Source organism: Toxotes jaculatrix, chromosome 3 (genome assembly GCF_017976425.1).
Source record: "Toxotes jaculatrix isolate fToxJac2 chromosome 3, fToxJac2.pri, whole genome shotgun sequence".
In the NCBI taxonomy this organism is placed as follows: domain Eukaryota; kingdom Metazoa; phylum Chordata; class Actinopteri; family Toxotidae; genus Toxotes; species Toxotes jaculatrix.
In genome coordinates this window covers 20,613,209-20,633,079 of record NC_054396.1, presented here as the reverse complement: position 1 = coordinate 20,633,079, position 19,871 = coordinate 20,613,209, and the positions used below count along the sequence as shown (strand labels likewise).

The following is a 19,871-nucleotide window of genomic DNA, read 5'->3' as shown; positions in this document are numbered from 1 at the left end:
CCTGTAAGCCACACTTGATATGTCCTGTCCGAGCAGGCCAGTCTTCAGCTCCCCCACAAGTAGGGGAAACGGTACGAAAGCTGGGGTCTATAATCAGCCTTTAATCCTCTCTGAAATAAAAGAAAGATGCGATACAGGCAATAAGATGCAGCTGTAATCCTCAGCTAAAGTAAAGAAGAAATCTCCAGCAGCAGTTTCTAATGTCTTTTGTCTTATTCAGAGCCAAATAATCCAGAGGCAGACAAGTCCAAAAACGTCTCTATCATAGTCATCTGTATTAACTATCATGAAACTGACCTTCTGACTGTGTGGGTTTCTTTTGGCAGCTCCCTGCATCCCAGTAAACTATTAATCCACTTGTGGCAGTTTACAGCAGCAGTTACTTAACTCACAGGAGCTGATGTGTCTGGATGACTCATCACAGGCACCTGATCCTTATCCTATTATATGTAATCTGTCAGCCTTTGGCACATATAACATCACCTGACATCAAACATGAGCCAGATTTTTTGCTTTACTGCTTTTTGTAAACCTACTAATACCTGATGGATTTGAGGTTGACCTCCACAGAGCAATTCATTTAGTGCCTTCTATTGATTCACACTGAGAGTCAGACTAGTCCTGATAAATTTAAAACCACCAATTTGATCTAACTGACCTGGATGCTTTATCATTTCTCATACATATTCTTCATATATGAATTCAAGTCAAGTACAACTGTGGGCGTGTTTACAGTAGGAATAGAGTTAGTTAGTACGTAGTTAGTTTTACATTTCAGTTCTTTAGGATGACGGTCCTATCAAGTTTTTATAATTATTTCTGGGACATTTTGTATTTCTTTATTAAAGGGCTTACAGTATGGAAATGGGAAATGACATGCAACATAGGTCCCTAGGCAGACATGAATGTGGGATGTTGCAGTTCATAGTTGGCACCTCAAGTTTTTAAAAGCTGTTGAATATAGTTTTTCCATTGTGGGAAGTGTTGGGGGTAGGAAGTGTATTTTAATGGGGAAGAAAATGTACAGAGGCATTGCAGAATAGTTTACATTAAATGGGGAATATCAGTGTACAGTGCATTTGGCCTTTTTTTTATTATATGCTATGCTGCCACCTCCTGTTCATAAAAGGGCATAACAATTCTTCTATAATTATGAAACCACAAAGGATTTCTTTTTTTTTAAGATTTTAGATACCTGTTGTGGAACAGGCTGGAATTTAATTAAGAAAGCAAATATGATTTTCAAATTTGTAATTGTAAATAAAAAGTATTTTACACAATAAAGTATCATGAATATATTTTGCAACAGCTGATGAGTCATTACCAGAACCTATATGATGAAAGGTTAGTATGTAACCTTACATCAGCCATGAATTCATCTGATATTTTTCACAGTTTCAACATCTGGCATGACATTTCTACACGCTCTGTAAAAGGGGGGAAACAAAAGACTTAAATTGTGCCCATACGCTGAGTAATTTGGTAAGATTAATACGGTATACATTTGAATGTATTTAGGTTTATGTATTTATTTTCCATCCGACCAATATAAGATTGAAGTCAGCAGCTATGTCAGCAGTTACGTTGCTAGTAAAACTTCATCTCATGAATTACGAGCTGAGTTTATCGCACTTTGTTTTATTTATTGATCAGTTTCCATGACCACAGATGAACAATACAGTTGACTTGTAGGCAATGACGAAGCAGATTAAAAGTCTGTCTGTGGTGTCTGGTCTCAGTCATAATAATATAGTTACAAGCGACTGAGCGTGAGGAAACAATAAGGTACACAGGCATATTTACAAGCTTTCTTTCCGTGACTTGGCCCTGACACTCGCACAAATGTGCTCCTGTTACAACACGATAGATCGACAATAGATCTTGATTTTTTTGTTTTTCTTTACACAGTTGACAACATCTTAAATGTGTCATCTATCATCCAAAAATTAGTGTGATCCATTTAATTTGACCAAAGTATACAGTACAAATCTAATAATCGTGTGAGGTTCCAAAGGAATGGGAATTTCTTATGTTTAATATTAATAATTATAAAAACAATCCAGTCTAAAACTCAGTAAGCTTAACAGGGGACTGCAATCAGTGGCATGTATAGAGAGGAGAAATCGTGTTTTCTGCTGATATCAATTTGATGCAAGAGAAAGGATGAGGAAAGGAGGATGGACAAGAACATTTGGTCTCCTTTTTTTTTTTTTAGTTTTTCCGTCTTTTCCAACTTTCTAACATTCCACTTTGTGAAAAAAGAAGGCAGAGGCAGGAGTGGAGAGCAAGAGAGGGGCAGCAAGAAAGGACAGTGTTAAACCGCAATCCCCTCTCTGTGCTCTCTAGCCAACTATTATTTGTCCATGTTCTACACTCTCCTGGACCGGCCCAAACTCTGCTCTCCTTTATTTAGAGAGCTTCTTCATCCGCTGATCTAGTGCAGCGAAGTTCTCCTCTATAGCCACCAGGTTTTCCTTCATTGTCTGCTGGACCTGGGGAGAAAGAGGGGGGAAAAAAGTTAGATAAGAAGTGACAGATGGAAGAGAGAAGGAATTAGAGTTGGAGGGAAAGTTGCGAGTAAAGGTTTACAGGAGAGAGATATTGATGAGCCAGAGTAGTGAGAAGTGGCCGGAAAAAAGCTGTGGAGAGAGGCAGTGATAACAAAGAGGAGGTGAAGATTAAAGATGAAAAGTGGGCAGCATTTGAGGAAGCAGTAAGAGACAAAGCATAATGGAAAGCAGAGATGCTTACAGAAACACACAAACTTTTTTTTTTTATTAATTAACTGGTCAAGTATTTCTTTTTTAATGAAGAATGCTAAACCAAGTTGGCTGGACAAAACAAGGCATCTGAAGACAGCACCCTTTAAATTTCTGAGACACAACAATCAACAAAATATGACAGGTTAACTGACAATAAAAAAAGAATCATTAGATCCAGCCATACTAAATATATTTTACATATATCTTTTCTTGGATATGCAAATTAAATTTCACAGGGAGTTAAAATACACAAATGAGTCCTGAAAATGTTATTGAAAGCCATCATTATAAGGCAACGATGTTCCAGAAGGCTAGAGAATAACTGGAGCTGCTGAATAAGAAATGTTGTTTTCTGTGAAAACATGTCAACATCAGATTCAATAACCTTCTACAGCCTTTGGCCATTTCAGAATACAACACAAATCTATGGAAAGTAAGACCAGAACTTTTCAGACTTCAGAAGATTTTAACAAACATCATCAAAAAATGAAGGTTTTACTTGACAAGGCGCTGCTTTGTCTGTCTACCCAGACGCCTTGAACTGTGAAAGCACAGGTTGACTATTGACTCCAGAGGAGGCTGTGGGGAGCCTGGGTCCTCCTAATAGGTAGCTACACTTTGTTACTTTTGGCCTTGAAAAGCTGTCCTTGCTGAGCACATTGAGGTGTGCTGGAGGCAGACACATCTTTCATTCATTCATTCATTCCTCATACAAAAGAGGTCACTGCCAAGTGTCTGAGTTTGTTGTGTATTTGTATGATTTCAATACGTTTTCATTCCTTCTCTGAAAAACCTTTCAAAGATGTGAAGCAAGATGTTCACAACAAGATGTTCACCTTAAAAGATGGAGTTCAGACCCTTAACTACTAGTTCCTGTAACCTGTACCAGAGCAGTAAATCCTGTTTTGCAAAGGCAGTTCCACTGGCCTTGTTATTAGTGATACTCAGTCCAATGGTGCCATGATTGTTGTAGCTCACACACAACATGAACATTTAACAGGCCAGAACTGTTAAAAAAGAAGCTCTACACCCTAACAGTGTTACAAACTTTTTTTTAATCTTGTCTCAACTGTCCAAAAGAGCTTTAACTTCCTACCTGTGTTAGCAGAGTGTTATTGTCCTTCAGAGAGTTGTTGATCATCTGCTGAGTGGTGTCCAGGTGGGTCAGCAGCTGGCCAAACTGCATGGCTATGAGACAGTGGGGAGTTGGATGAAGTGAAATCAAAAGGCAGGAGAGGAGAGACGGGGAGAAAGAATTAATAAGACTGAGTATAAGTTCTCAAATTCAAACATTTGTGGTTAAAAAAAAAATGTGCATAAAAAATGAAATGTTTTTGATCTTAGGGAAAGTGAAGGGGAGTACAAACAAGTGCAATTTTAATCTGTAACTGTTGTTTTGTACCCGAAAGTGTTTGCTTTCACTTGTTTGCCTTCATTAGGAGAGAAAAATGAAATGAGTGCAGCTCAACCCTATTGAGCGACGAGCGCCTCAGCTGCAGACTGTGACAGATCGGTGCAAAGAGAGTCAGGGTGATAAATGACTTCTTTCAGCTCTCAAAAATGAATTATCAATATAATCTATTAATGCCAAGGTTCTGCTTTCATGTGCTAAATAATAAAAAGATGATAATGTGATATATAATATCATGCATCTCTTTCACCCCAAGGGGGTATTTAACAGTACTGCAAGATTTAGTCTAATTCTATTACCATTTTGAGTCTCCCTTTCTGTGATTTTTTTTTTTGCCCTTTGTTATAATAGAATGGCATGGTTTAGGCTAATTCCATTATCCGTTTGAATCCAATTTTCGCTTAGTTTTCATCTTTTGTCTCTCACATACAGACGTTCCCATTGTGGATGCAAATCTTTCAGACCAAGTGTTACTTCCCAGCCCAAATGCTGCTTGAAACATGATCGGGGTTCACACCCTGTTATGTTCACTTTCTACATTCTACGTATTTTGAATCTTTAATGCCAATCCCCACCCCCACTAACCTACATACATCCTCTCCTTGAACTCTCATGGGTGTCATTTCAAGGTTCTTCTCCCCTCACATAAAAGAGACAGAACATAAATTATCCAAGTTTTCATTGTTATTATCCTTACTTGGGTGAAATCTGCCCCTGGAGCAATACTATTACAATATTTGCCATATGAACCAATTACTCAACAATAGTGCATTCATAAAGTGTTACGGGATAAAGTGATGTGAAAGTGAACACCCCCATTTCAAGGCACCCCATCAACTAATATTGTCTTGTGGCTTACGAGAGTTATGTGAGGACACAAACAAAGTCTTGAGCTACGACCTTATAAGCCAGTTCCAGGTCCTATGTCTTACCTTGCTCATGCAACTCCTTCACAGCGACGAGCCTCTGGACCACCTGTGGTAAAGAAGTGGACATGGCACCCCACTTCTGCACCACGTCATAAAGCTGCGACACCTGACACGTGAAAACACACACACACACAGTCAGAGGAACATTCAGTACTAAAATAAAGGATAAAGGCTCAATGACATTATTAAACATAATCTCACATTATTGCTTTTGTACTATAGTTTTCTTTTTTGGAGTAGTGATGTCTTACATCCTATTCAGTGAATCATAATTAAAGTTTTTCAAAGCCTAAAACAGCTATGTGCAATAATCTTAAAATCTACTAAAAAGAAATCACTTTGAAATACTTTGTCATATACAACAATATTAATAACAACAATAATAATAATTAAATTAACATGACCTGCCCTCTACTGGCCTATTAAGGGTAAAACACAGACACATGGAAACATTACAATGGATATCATGCAGACCTCATAGCTGGATCTGAGATACTCCTCCAAAATGGCTCTCACTAGTAAAAAGCTGTTTGATAAAGACAGTACTAAATCCAAATTTTACATATGCTGCCCCTCTTCACTGTTTAGTCTGGCTACCACAGGCTGGACTCTGTAAACTCTTAGTGGAGGTTTTCCAAATGAATATCACAAAGAGGGAAACTCTCAATATTATTTTCTGTGAGGCTACAAAATTAAAGGATACATTATACAACTTCTGACAAAAACATCCTGGAGAGTCTTCCATCTAAAAGCGTTTTGTAATGGAGGAATCACAGGTGGACTGTATGACTGTATAGAAGCTGTGCGTTTCCATTTACAGAGTATAAATGCATCTGAGCTTATTACAGCATTCACTTTGCATGGGTGTATATGGATTACTAACCTTGTTTTGTGTTTCAGCATCCTCAATCGCCGCCTTGTGTTTTGCAATCTCATTCATCTTCCCAAGAACACTCTAAATGGGAGAGGAAAAAGGTAATTTACTCTAATTTTGCAAGGGATATAATTTTAGGGCATTTAGACAGAAAACAGCGAAAACAAGCAAGAATTTTTTTGTACCACAACCGTTTTAGTGTTATATAGGCTTAAAATTCTTACATAAATTAGAGCGTGGTTACGTTGAGTGACAGCTCCTTAGACAGGCACTGGAAGTTAGCTCTTTGCTAAAGCATCGGCTGGGCTAGGCGGCTACATCCAGAGGCCTCCGGCTACCTCCAGCGGTTGACAGGGGCTGCAGAGTCCGTGTTTGTTTGCCAATGCTCGAATAGGTTTTTGTGACAATATGGCTTGTTGTAGTGTAGACTGTACTAACCGACCGTCGAAGGAGTCTGTGTTGCTGTTTTTTCGGTGAGTAAATTTCTCACTATTTTACCTGGATGTTTGCACTAATTAGCATGTATTAGCATATTTTTTTCGCTGGCCTATGACTTAGTTGCCGATTTATGGTCGCTGCTGATACAGATAGAGGACGGGAGCAGCTAATGTTAGGAACGCTGCTGCGGTGTGTTCCGTGCTCTCAGTGTCCGTTTATTGCGGGAATACTAAGCTACAATTTTATTTCGTCTCATTTTTCTGTTAAAAAAGTCCGACATTGCATGGACAGAGCAGCTCCGACAGTAAGCGGCTGCTGTTGTTTGTGTTCTGTTGTAACTGTAAGTGGATAGTGGGTGGAGGCAGCGGCGAAAGCCGGTAAATATTAAACATTTTAATATATTATTATTATCATTATTTTATTGTTATAATTAATAATAATGACAATAATAATGTAATATACGGCAGCAACATTATAATCTCTGTTGTATGCTGTGTGTCGCGGTTACACGGGGTCGAGCTAGTCAGGTCGGACTCGGGGACTAACCTGTGGTGGACGTAGCTGCCGCTTAGCTTATTAGCCTTAGGCTAGCTCGGTCGCTCCGAGCTAAGTGGCCGGGTTCTCGGCCGGCTGACCCGTAGAGTAACCGCCTCTTCGCCAAATCTGGAAAGTACACTCCCACTAACATCCAAGATGGCGCAGCTCAAATGCCCATGTTGTGGTCACAAAACCGACTCCCCGAAACCAATGGGTGACGTTACGGATGCTACGTCCATGTTTTATACAGTCTATGGTTAATACCCAAAGCGCCCCCCCCCCCCCCCCCCCCCCCTCACTCTGCACTGTATGCTGTGCAGGAGTTTGTTACCTGCAGTCTTGCCTCCACTTGATCCAGAGTAGCAGAGTCCAGTGCACTGACCCTTGCCTGCAGGAGCTCAATGGTGTCCTGATACAAACAACACACACATACACAAGTGATATATAAGCTTGAGCACAAAACTTAATGTTCTTGCTCTTACTACTGGTGCAGCAGCAAAAAACAAACTCGGAGGAACTGATGTCATCTTTGAAGTATAACCCAGTTCTCTGGCTGCACATCAGACACACAAAGTTATGAATACAGACAAACTCTATACAGTTTGTTCCAAAGAAAGTTGTCGACTTCTTACCATCAAACTGGCTCCTTGTGCACCAGCGCTCAGAGGTCCCTGCAACATAAACACAAAGAGGGAAAATACATTTTATTAAGAAGCAATGAAGCCAAACCCATCATTTAAAATCAAGTGGATGATTTTATTTGAATTTGCTACACAGCAACAGAAGCATGAAAATTCTGCTGCTGTAAGAGTGAAAGAGAAAAGGAGATAAACCGAATTAGTGTGAATGAGACAGGAAAGAATTAAAAGCGGATGTGTGTGTGTGTGGAAAGACTGTGAGTCGCTGTGTACCTGCTTGTCTGATCCTGGGCCAACAGCGATCTCAAGCTCAGCTAGACGCTTCTCCAATTCTGCCATCTACAGGGACGAAACAAGGCAACACATGGCTGGCAGTGACAACAACATCCCACAAGAGACACACACACACACCTACGCACATACTTTTGTCCCGTTTGCTTGTTTCCATCAAATATTCTGACACTTCTCTCATGAGAATGAAAACAAAAACATGTCAAGGAGATCATACAGCTGAAACATTTGTTCATTTTGTGAGTGCATTCATCCCAGACACTTGACTTTGCTGCCTGCACCCCCCTTTCCACTTTACCTTGGCAGACTGATTGAATTTTTCCTGCTCTGGTCTGCTGTGTAGCTCATACAGTATCACTCCATCTGGGCCCTTAGCTGATGCTGTTGGCTTGCTGTCTCCTGCAGCGCTGCCACGGCTGCCCTTGGCGGCTTCCAGCTGGGTGAGCAGACGCCTGCAGGAAGGAAAAAAAGGGAGACACAAAAGAATAATATGTTCAATATTATTATCAGCTCTGTGTGCTGGTATGTCTGTGTTCCCCTCTTCTCTCTTGCTTCTGTTGTAAAACTGGAAGGTAGTGGTGAGCTTCGATCTGCTTGGAACAGTTTTCATCCCTTTCTTTCACTTGTGTTACAGTCTCCTTCCCTCTCTTTCTTCACCTCCCCTCCCTCCTCCTCAGTTGGGCTCTGACATGTTTCTAAGTCTCTCTATGCCTTCTCTAACTTAATCTCTTACCTTCTCCACTTCTTATTTCCCTTCCTCAATCATCAGCCCATTGGTTTTTGTGCTCCCCAGGCAGTGCTACACTGAGATTGGCAGTTTATGGGGTCAACTGATACCAGCTGTACAGCCTTTTCCTTATCTCTCTCCCTCCTTATATCAGGGTTATAGTCCAGGGCTCAGTGAAATGAGTTCCCCTGCTCTCCTCTCTGACCATCTTTCGCTGACTCCCTCTGTCTCTTCAGGCTGTCCTTTTCCCTCTACCTCTCTCCATCCATTCGCTGCCTACTGGCTCATCACCCTGTCAGGGTCTGATAGGTTGTAGCATCAGGTTTCAGATTCCAGATGCTTGTCTTCTTGCTTTATTGTCCTGTCAACCTCCTCTCAGCTCACCTAGCCAACGCTCCATCTGGATCGGCCAGGTTGATGTGTGCTTGTGGTCCCAGCAGTGAGTCGAGATGGGCAGAAACCAGCTGCTGTTTGAGCTGGGCTGCCTGCTGGGCAAGTACCACTGGGGTCAGGCGCTCCTCTGCATTGCTTTCCTTTGTAGCAGCCTGCAGGAAAAGGGACACCAATGTAACTAGACAGGAGTAACAATGTTGTTTTTTTTTTTGTTTTTTTTTTTAGGGACATCAATGCGGAGGCACAGGAGACTAGAAGTCTGTCTGGGCCAACCAGGTAAATTCTTCACAGAGAACATATGTCCCATGCCAAATTACAAAAAGGAAAACATACTGTACACACAAACATTCACTCTTCATTTAGCATATAAATATAATGTCTTCTGAAAATGTGTGTCAAATATAACAGAATTAAAGGGTATTTTTAATTTAGGATTAACTACTGAAATATTCTATGTAAAAGTTAAGTTCATTTTGAACAGGGTTTCAGCAGGGTTCACCAAGTTAAACTATTTTAAAGACCTTTTCTATACCACAGAAATCGCTATTTAATTCATGCTTCATTATCATATTGGTCAAAGTATCAGCAAGTATAATGGAAAAACCAGTAGGGGTAACAAGGCCTAGAATTATTTATCATATCACATTTTTCCAGTACTTCCCAGCAGTATTACAATGTTATTTTCCAATGTTATAGCTAATTAGATTAATGCAACCTGGACCCAGATAATCAGCAGAAAATGGATGGCTAGAATAATTCATTTACTGTATGTAGCAGCAGTGACAGTGCCTGCTACAGGTCTGATGTAGCTGACTGAAACTCCACAATAAGGGATGGGACAACCTTAGTTTAGGTGTGTAACATCTCTTGACAGCCCACAATCACATACAGAAACATGTTAGAACTAACACTATTGCTGGTGAGATCCCTGCATGGTACGTTCACCCAAATTCTGCCATTACCTCTCAGTCAGTTTGTCCTGTGTAAGTAAATTACATTATGTTCTCACCCAAGCATGCGGCATGTGACTTGACTACATTTACCCCAATGAATTATAACGCATCACTTGGAGCATGTCAAATGCCCCAAGGAGGCTTTTCATAAGTCTAAATTTAGAGGCTATAGAAGAAAGGCAACTTGTTCCCCCAGTAAGGCTGTTTATTCTGTCAGTATGACCTGCACGAACTCAAAAGCAACAGATACTGTCGCTGAAATTGCCAATTAATGGGCTGAATTGGAATTTGGTGTTGGACTCGTACAGCAACAGACCCTGCTCTGTGTGCATTCAAGTTAATGACACTTGAGGCTTAATTAGTTTCTGGCTTGTGAGGTCTTTATAAGTCTGAAATGCAATTCCTTGCACTGGTTTTAACCAAAACTCATTATCAGAGTGAATTTAAAGCTTCAATGCACACAACATACTGAGCTTTGGATCGGCTTCTAGGGTCTCAAGCAGGGATGTCACAAGAACCAATACTTCAGTACCAAGTTGATGCCAAAATTCTGAAAAGTGATGGATGGTACTTGTTTTTCTACTGCACTGTAGGTATCACAGATGGCCAGTACGCAAATGGTATTACAGACCATTTTGAACAAAAGGAGTAAACATCTCAAACTTATCTAAGTGCCTCAAAGACAGGGATCCGGATCTGTGCACAGCATTCAGGGTGAGTGAGTTTCAGTTGTTAACTTTATATCAACAACATGCCATCAAAATGTTAATATCCTGAAATGTTATCTTCATTGTCTGCCAGTTGCAACAGCTGACATCTGTTGTACCAATGCTCCACACTCAGCAATCACAAAGGCTAACATTATCCTGTTTAGGCTAACATAGCAAATGTTGACTTTTTAAATGAATGTTTTCACACTACTGGTCTGTTTCCATGTTAGTCAATTTAAACTCCTGCTTACACATTCACTATATGAAGGGGTGTGTGTGTTTGTACATTATGTGTGCTGCAGCCTCTTGTTGTTTTCTTGGTTTTTTTTGCCACGATACTGAATTCGGTGTAGAGAATCATGAAATTTCCATTGTATTGGTACCAACTACTGAACTTCTGGTGTCCTGACATCACTAGTGTCTAATGCAGCAGGAAGAATTGGATAAAAATATTACACCTCTGAAATTTTAGTTCTAACTAAAAGGCATGGACAGCAAGATAAAGGCTGGATAGTCAGTGTGTACCGTCCCATGCCAAATCTTATGGGCCAAGGAGAAGTGTGTTTGGGTACATGTGTGCATCCTGCTGTCAGTTCACCTGGATGGAATCCACCTCCTGAGTGAGTTCCTGGATCTCGTTCACCAGGCGCTGGTACTTCTGCTGGGGCGTCTCCTTCACTCCGCAGCCCTCTCCAAGCTAAACAAAGATGAGAGAGAGCAGAACAAAAAAACCACATGAATATTAAACAACAGCAAAGTGGGTCTAGCACAGAGAGAGCCACCCTGAGACAAACGATCACACAACAACACCATATCAGACTCTTTGAATTTATCAGAAAACACATGTAGTGAGTGAAATAAAAATCATAATAGTGTTGTTATCCTCAAAATGGAATGCCTTCTAAAAGAATATAAAGTGAAGTGATGAATGTCTGCTGAATAGAATGTACTCACAATTTCAAATTCTCCTGACTCATAACCCACTCTTCTGCTTTTACTGATTCTGTCTGAGAAGTCTGTGAAAAAGAGACAAATGGATTGTAAGAGAAACCAAGAAACTGGCACAGAGAAAGCAGACTGGAGTCAGTATGAAGCCCAGACTGAGCCAGAGCAAGATTTGGGGTTTTAAATAGCCAGAGGGATGGATCAGTTTTGTTACAGCCATATTGGTAGGGCAACATTTTGAAGCAACAGAGGCCATTAATTCTGTTTGACATTCTTACATTTTGTAAGATGAATTGTTTTTAAATTTCTTTCACCATTAAGATTAAATACCAGATTTTGTTAAAAAAAAAAAAAAACATTATGAAAAGATTACGATAATGTTATTTTGTGTGAGGCATGCTGATAAACTTTGCCAGTCATAGCATGATTTCTATTAATAATTACCGTACATAATTAATTGATTGAGGCTGTCAACCCTGATCCTCACTAATTGCAATGTTGCCCTTCTGTATTAGATAGATAAGTTAGTTTAAGTATAAAGGCTTTTTGTTAAAGTCAACAAATCCTGTGAAAACACCAAAACCTACAGCAGTTTGTCCTATTTTCTCTGACTTCCTCAGTCTCTGGTGCTCTCAGCCCCAAGCCTATTTGTTCTTACTGAAGATGTAAATCTTTAAAAATAGGTCATGAATATATATTTTCATTTTTTAGCAACTTAAAAACTTTTTCAGTAACTTTTCACTGTAGTTTTTAGACTATTATACTCAAAGCACAGTTAAAAGTGTATTGTTAGGGACTATTTTCAGCCACAGATTCAGTGTTCTAGTCCAAATAAGCATGTGGGATGAACTCATAATAAACTACAGTGCCCATGTTCACCGTAATGGGGGATCATCTTACCCAGTGCAACAGTTTGGCTCACTGATGTGTTTTTTATACTTTGTGTACAATAACTGAGGCAGATGACACTGGGGATATAAGCTATATCATGCTTTAGATACACAGAAAACACTTTTTAGTGGGATTATCCCATAAGCTAATAAGTTAACGTACATAGAGAAGTAAAAAGTAATTTTTCATCCACTACAAACTGACCAAGTCCCTTGGTGCTGACATGCTTGTCCTTGAACTTGTCATAGGCTGCGTTGGGGTTGACCACAATCCTCTCCACGCTGTCACTGCAGAGCTCCTCCTGTCATTGGAAACACCAGGAAATAAAGTCATATAAACCTAAACAAATAATAAAGAGCATGTAAGACTATAGAGACAGCAAACTCTTAAAAATGAGCCTTGGCTTACTGAGTCAGAAAGCAAAAAGTCTCAAAGCCCAAGGCTGACTTGAAATATGTTGACAAGTTGGTAATATCTGAGCAGAGTTGAGCAGAGCTACACTTGATCACTGACCCCCAAATATGATTTCCAAGATACTGCATTAACGAAATTGATTCCACAGGTGTATAATCGCTCACCAAGGTTAGATAACCTCAGAAATTAAAAACCTTTGTAGTCATGAATCATGAAAATTTGCAAGAGCTTCACAGCCATTATTCAGGGGTGTCTTGGCAAGAACCAAATTAACATTAACATAATTTGGTAGCAGGCAGGAGACACATCAGCAAAATTAAATATCACAGTGATGTCAAAGCTTAAAAAGGTTTAATGCATTATAAAAATATATACTTAATGTGGCATAGGTGTACTACGGTAAAAAAAATAGTATGTGAATGAAAAAGGCAAAACTAAAGCTAGAAGCCACTATATTCACATTTCTAAATGATGGTTCATTGATTAGTGATTCTGGGGAGTACACAAGACTGTCATTTGATCAACATCTCCTTGTGATCAATAATGATTAACTAGTGGCTATGGGTAGGATTAAAACACCACTGACACATAGATGATGAGTCCGGGCTCACACACAGATTCATATAAAAACACAGACCAACAAAACACACAACACAAGACAGTTACACAAATGCCGGGAAGGAGGAGGAAGAGGAGGAGGTGGAGGAAGAGGAGGAGAGTTAGTCAGGCTCTTACCAGCTCCTTGGGTTTCCAAAGAGAGTTAGAGAAAGTAACGGAAGAGCAGAGGGAGAGAGAAAAGTAGGGGGGAGAGAGAGAGAGAGAGAGACAACACAGATTAATGTGGTTATCACATGCCATGCACACAACAGGAACAGTTGGCCAGGGTCGGGGAAAGATAAGAAAGAAAGCAGTGTCCTGAGAGTTTCTGCTAAAACCCCTTGAGACACTTTGTTCAGACAGCTCGTGATGTATCCAGTTCTTTCTCTCTTACCCGATTCACTGTGGTATGATGGTCCATTAACACCACCAAGTTACTTTCTCTTCTGATGCTATACTGTACTTTATAATGTCGTGTGACCAAAATGCGCTCAAGGAGGGCATTGGAGGTCTCACAACATTATTATATGGATGCAGGGTATTGATGTAAAAAAAAACATAAAAACAAATAAATCCATGAATCAGAATGAAGGGTGATGGGTGGTTTAAGGGAGCCTAAAAGTCCAGAAATTTAAAACCCTACAAGAAATTCTGATACCAAAATTTATATCTATTATAAATTGTTCTTAATAACATAACATGTAGTTCATCCTAACTTAAACTTCTATACTGAACCAAAGCAGTTAATGAAGCATATCCAAGTTAAGGCCCCTGTACACTGTGATATTGGACTGTCCCAGACAAACGCAATGATCATCAATCCAAGATGGTGATCCTACACTGCCCAGTGAGACATGTCCACCAATGGCTGACTTCCAGTTGCATCAGAGATCTGACAGTGTTAGAAATTCAGGACCAAATTCTCAGTGTAACTGCTGCTACAACCAACATTTACAAACCAATCAGTCAGGATATGACATGAAAATAGGAACATACCGCTCCAACTTCTTTTTTCTGTAAAGTAACATGAAGCCAGGAGCAGCTACGGCACTAAAAAGGGAGTCTGCAGCTCACCATGACTGAATGAGCATAAGTGATAGTGGAAACACAAAAATTTGTAATGACAAAGACACTGTCATCTAAACATGGATTGATTACATCTAACCAATGCCTGATGCATTTAATAAGGTAAGTATCGACGTAGATGCCTGTATGTAGCATCCCTACACAAAATGGCGCAGCAAAGTTTGGGTGATGCAGCACTGTATACCAAATTTTTGAGAATAGTAATGGGCATAAACTAAAAATATGGAAGCAAAACAAAAAGTAATTTGAAGAACTATGGTGACACTCCTGCGGGACATAAAAATGCCAGTAACACGGCCAAAGCTTAATTTTTGTCTTAGTGCATTTTCAAAATAAGAGCAAATTTAATGGCTTGTTTCCGTTTGCATTTTTTTCCTACTGATGGCGCTGTGATTCAACAGCCATTTATTGAGCAATCTGACATGTCTCAAAATTAATAACTAAGAGTTTAATAGATTTGATTATATATTATATCCATCTTACAGTGTGACAGAAGATGAACCTGAAAGATGTTATCACACAGTGTACAGAGACCTTTAAAATATCCAGTTAATAGTGTGGTTAGCCAGGAAGCATTGTTAGAACATGATGACAGGTTAACATGGGAAAATCTCTAAAACAAATAAACATTTTTTTTTCTCCTGTCGGAGCCTCACACTCACGCAGAAACACACTTGAGCCTTCACTGCTTTGTCAAAGCATGACCAAGTGAAAGAGCGAAAAAGTGCTACTGAAGACCCATCAAAGTCACTATGCCCTTGAAAAGTTTTAATGAGCTACATAAATGGGAGGAAAAGAATCAATTACTTTAACTTCAAAACAATCACAAATGTATGAATTACAGAGCACAAAAGGGTCACTCCATTCATTTATTTCTCATTTCATCCCAATCAATAGAGGTAGGAAAAGTGGACATGAGATTTGAAAAAACATGCATAAAAAGCATGGCATTAAGCTCACTGAGAGTAAAATGGAGCCAGTCTTACTTGTACAAACTAGGGTTCCCGGAAGGGTTTGGAAGAGTCAAAACAAGGGCAAGGGTATGGGAAGAACGAATGTGGACACATGGAAGGGAAAATGCCAATTAGGATTCACTCAGCTGGTCAGTAAAAAGCCCAGACATGTTTAAAGCAAAGTCAGACCAGCACCCCTTAACTATTTACAAAGTGCTTTGCAATAGCATAACAGAACTCTAGCAACGCCACCACTAAATGGAGATGACTGCTTGGTGTTAAAGTTGGATGACAGTGAAAACTGAGATTTCTAGTAGTTCAAAAAACCATCATCATGACAGAGATTTTGTTACCTGACTCATTTATATAAGATGGTTGAATGGTACTTTAGAAGATAGAATTTTAATTTTACAATAACTTCTGGTAGATGACAAAGACTATTTTTAATCTGTCCTACAGAGTTAGCAAGGGCAACAAAAATGCAGTGACAATGTTTAAGTTAACCATCATAAATATCAACTCAGTAGCTAATATTATGTGACATCAGATTACTCACATGGTTTAATACAGTACTGCTGACCTACAATCAGTGCTTTGCCATGTAGGCAGTAATAGTAAGCCAAGTAATTGCATGGTTAGGTATTTAATCGTTGCAGGAACAATGCACGCTGAAGCAGAAATCAGTACTTTGTCCTAAATATTAAGTATAAACATTGGTTAGCTAGTCAGGTTAGCTTAGTGTGCAGCGAATTAGCTAAGTAACAGTCTGCAAACTGACAAATCCAATGCAAACAACACGTCCACTTACCGACTCAAACTGGGCCTGGTCATCTTCTGGAAGGTCACCGGTCTCGTACACGTCCGGCTCGTTAAAGGCCTATTGAGACAATTAAGTAAACAATATATCAAAACGATCAGATGTCCCGTTTATTATCGTTAGCCTGGCCAACGCCCCGGCCCATTCAACAACACGTATTCAACAAAACCAGTTTTGTTTTCTAGTGGCTTGTATCGCAGTACACTACATTACTGGAAAAGTTAGCAACTAAGAATATACAGTTATTAGTTGTATAGTAACTGCAAACAATACGAAGACAACAGAGTCCACAGCAGGGATGTAGGCCATCTTAGCTGTCACAGCTTGGAGATAGCGTTGCCAAATAGCAATGTAGCTAATCTGTCTGCTAGCATTAGCCACTTACAATTCCTGGCAAGTTAGCGTATTTGGGATCAGCCATTGTCAGCGGGAAGCAAAGACGAGACCAACAAATCACGACAGAATATGATAACAGTTCTTAAAACGTGTAATTTATCTATTAACCGTATCGAACTGTGACAAAAAGCTAATGATAGATGAGCCAGCAGTCTCTCAGCCGGCGGACGCTTCCAGGCTGATGTGGTCACTGGGTTGACTTGACAGAGTGTACGTTGGTTTTCTCACAAGCACAGGCGAAGGGGCGGTGATGTATTCGCCTTGTGAAAAATTTTAACGGCCTACCAGTGGCAACAAAACAAACATCCCCGAGAAGGTGGAGCTGTTTACGCATGCGTTCCATTTGACCAATACAATTTAACGGTCCATTTTCTGTTTACCATCGTTTTATTTAGTTTTCATTTAAAACACAATATTTGCTGTCGCACTCATGGTGCATTTAACAACTAATTTTATTCAACAACAAAATTAATACATGTATATTGCTAAAGGTACATTGTTGAATTGTTACAGAGTCGTCACATGATGGCGCTAAAGGAACGAGCAAACAAGTCAATCAATGAGCCAAAGATGATCGACTGAGAAGATGATTCACTTTGTCACGAAAAAATATCTACCTTACCCAAAGTGGTTAAGTATTAAAAAGCCCTGCTGTATGTTTCTTGTTTCAGTTCTCAGGATTATTTATTTTTAATAAAGCAACTCATATTGAGGACCAGGAGTCAAGATTAGATCTTAGACTTTGATTGATATTTTTCTGTCTTCCAGGTTCCCTAATTTTATGGGAGTGCTGTGCTACACCAGTGGAGAGCCCTTTAAATCTCGGGGCAAAAATTAAGGAGCCTTTGGTTCCCACATGACTAACCAGTCATGCAAAACAGCATTACCATGGCGACTAGTCTGGTGCAGACCTGAAAAGAGATCCTTTCCTCAACTCTCACAACTACAGACCACAGAAAATATCTCACCAGATGTCGACAATAGCTTTTAGCTTTTGTACAAGTTGCTGAAATTTTGCTGAAAAAAAAAAGTATGGTAGCAGGAATAAAAGACAGAGTTGGAGCTCTTCTCCCTGCTCCTCGGTCCCACGGCTCACTGGTGCTGATGAGAAAGGATTTGAGTCGCTACTTTACCACGCCCCGCCCCCAGTGAGAGAGAAGGGATGACAGTGATGCAAGGCATGCTCCTGAGGAGCCTGCAGCCTCTCCAGACACTAGCGACCGGACCAGTGTGGACTGTACACCCCGTTTACAACTCTCCATTTGTTGTCCACCGCTCAACTGCCCCTGAGTTTAGTTTGAGGGTATTTTAAACAAGAAGCACTCTCAAACGGGGTTTCTTTTGTTTTTGTCATACATTTCTTCAATGAATTTGGCTGTAGTCTCTCCCAAAACTCGTAGTAGTCCATTCTTCCAAATGCCTCGCCTGCCAGACTCGCTTTGCATGTGGGTATAGCCGATGGTTTCAGCTTGCGTGCGGGTGGTTTGCACAAGACTGCACAGGGATTTTTTTTTTTTTTTTTTTTTTTAAATCTTTTATAAATTCCTAATTCTCTTTTGGAAGCGCGTCCACAATTTCTTTGCACAATGGCTGATGCTAATGCAGAATGCAATATCAAGGTGTTGTGCCGATTTCGACCACTGAACCAGTCCGAAATTATCCGCGGAGATAAGTTCATCCCAATATTTCAAGGAGAAGACACTGTCATCCTCGGGGTAAGTTATCTTTAATGATCCCTTTTTTTGTCACCTTTCCATGCAGTCCACGAACGCAAACGCAAAGGGTTACACTTTTCATCTCGCACTCACATCAAAAATACTGGCCAGACAAGACCAGAGGCTTAAAGGCTTCTGTCAGGGATCAAACTAAGTATAGCCTCTATCAATATTCTGATCAGCATGTTGCATCATTCAGGTGTGTGCTGCTGCCACTAAAAGGCACCAAGGCTTCCCAAAATCTGTCATTCTGGCTAAGCCTGGTGGGAAAAAAAGGGTAGATCAAAATGATGAATGGCCACTCATGTCATGTTTTTAGATCATTTTCCAGCATCATCGCTCACAAATTCAGTCCAAGATCAATAAATTTCACAAGCCTCAGCTTTGCTAACATTGTGATTAAAAAAAATAAACTAAAAAACTCATTAGTTTCTGAAAATGCATCTTGACCCCACCTTTGTGATCCCACTCTGTGCCTTATTTTTTTTTTTTCTGTAGTATCGATCTGCTGGATTTTGGTGTCCTTCTTGTCTCAGAAAATTATGCAGGATTGATTGATGTTGATGGTTCTTGCAGACAGCCTTTAATGCACCAGTGAATTATCAGGTGCTGGAGATCTAATGAGAGTCATAATTATGCTCTGTGGGTTGTTTCTGTCCAGTAAATGGATTTTGGCTTTGTCTCAGTACAAACTGAATTGCAGCTGATGATTACTGTCTCTGCTTTGGAGCGGCAATGAAAATGAACCAAACTATAAAAGGTTTATCAGGTTGATAAACACATACTGCAGGCTGAGGTTAACAGTGTGATTGTGATCCTTTCACCAATGACATTTGAACAAAATTACTGGCCTGCAGGAGTAAGATTAGAGTGCTTCAATGCAAATGTTCTTGTTATTTAGATGTAAAGCCTATCTGGGCCAAAGCTATACACACACACACACACACTACTGTATACACAAGCACATATGCAGCAATGGACATGCATGCATGTGCAGAAAGGTGCACATATACAGTGTATGTGAGTTTCACACCCATAACACAGCTCCTGCTCACAAATGCACTCACTCCCACACAGACACACACACATACAGAAAGAGAGAGAGAGAGAGAAATCCACACCCATTTGGCTTGAGGATTGAATTCAAGCGATGATGAATACATCAGAAAATCCCAATCAGCTTACTCTGTTGTCACACACCTGCATACACACACTCACACACACATTATTGAAATGCAAGATAGCATTGCTGGGGTAGATATCCCTGTGTGACTGTCATGTATATCCTGGCTGTAGCAACAGGATGTCTTGCACGAGCAGATTGAATGCTCATTATCACGTTATTTTGATGCTCTGAGGATGGCAGGTTGGCATTACAACAGCTTGAAATCACT

At 40.0% G+C, this 19,871-nt stretch overlaps 2 protein-coding genes across 5 annotated transcripts in view; one reads left to right on the top strand and one right to left on the bottom strand.

The window, feature by feature from the left end:
- Positions 1-1,622: 1,622 nt before the first annotated feature.
- Positions 1,623-16,960, bottom strand: dctn2 (dynactin 2 (p50)). 2 transcript variants are annotated; one of them, XM_041034790.1, is made up of 15 exons: positions 16,752-16,960; positions 16,358-16,426; positions 15,583-15,591; positions 12,704-12,800; positions 11,618-11,679; positions 11,262-11,360; positions 8,992-9,152; positions 8,179-8,332; positions 7,863-7,928; positions 7,584-7,622; positions 7,283-7,360; positions 5,986-6,057; positions 5,106-5,208; positions 3,859-3,950; positions 1,623-2,492 (listed from the first exon to the last, which is right to left on the bottom strand). In XM_041034790.1, the coding sequence occupies exons 1-15, from the start codon at positions 16,785-16,787 to the stop codon at positions 2,406-2,408; spliced, it is 1,224 nt and encodes a 407-aa protein (XP_040890724.1). In that variant the 5' UTR covers positions 16,788-16,960; the 3' UTR covers positions 1,623-2,405. The 2 variants fall into 2 exon arrangements, with proteins under 2 accessions (XP_040890724.1, XP_040890725.1); XM_041034791.1 differs by lacking the exon at positions 15,583-15,591.
- A 1,388-nt stretch (positions 16,961-18,348) lies between these two features.
- The window catches only part of kif5ab (kinesin family member 5A, b), a 51,043-nt gene continuing 49,520 nt past the window's right edge, over positions 18,349-19,871 (top strand). For all 3 annotated transcript variants that reach the window (XM_041033862.1, XM_041033863.1, XM_041033864.1), the window contains exon 1: positions 18,349-18,477. In XM_041033862.1, coding sequence (XP_040889796.1) covers positions 18,349-18,477 — 129 coding nt within the window. The remainder of the gene's footprint in view (positions 18,478-19,871) is intronic.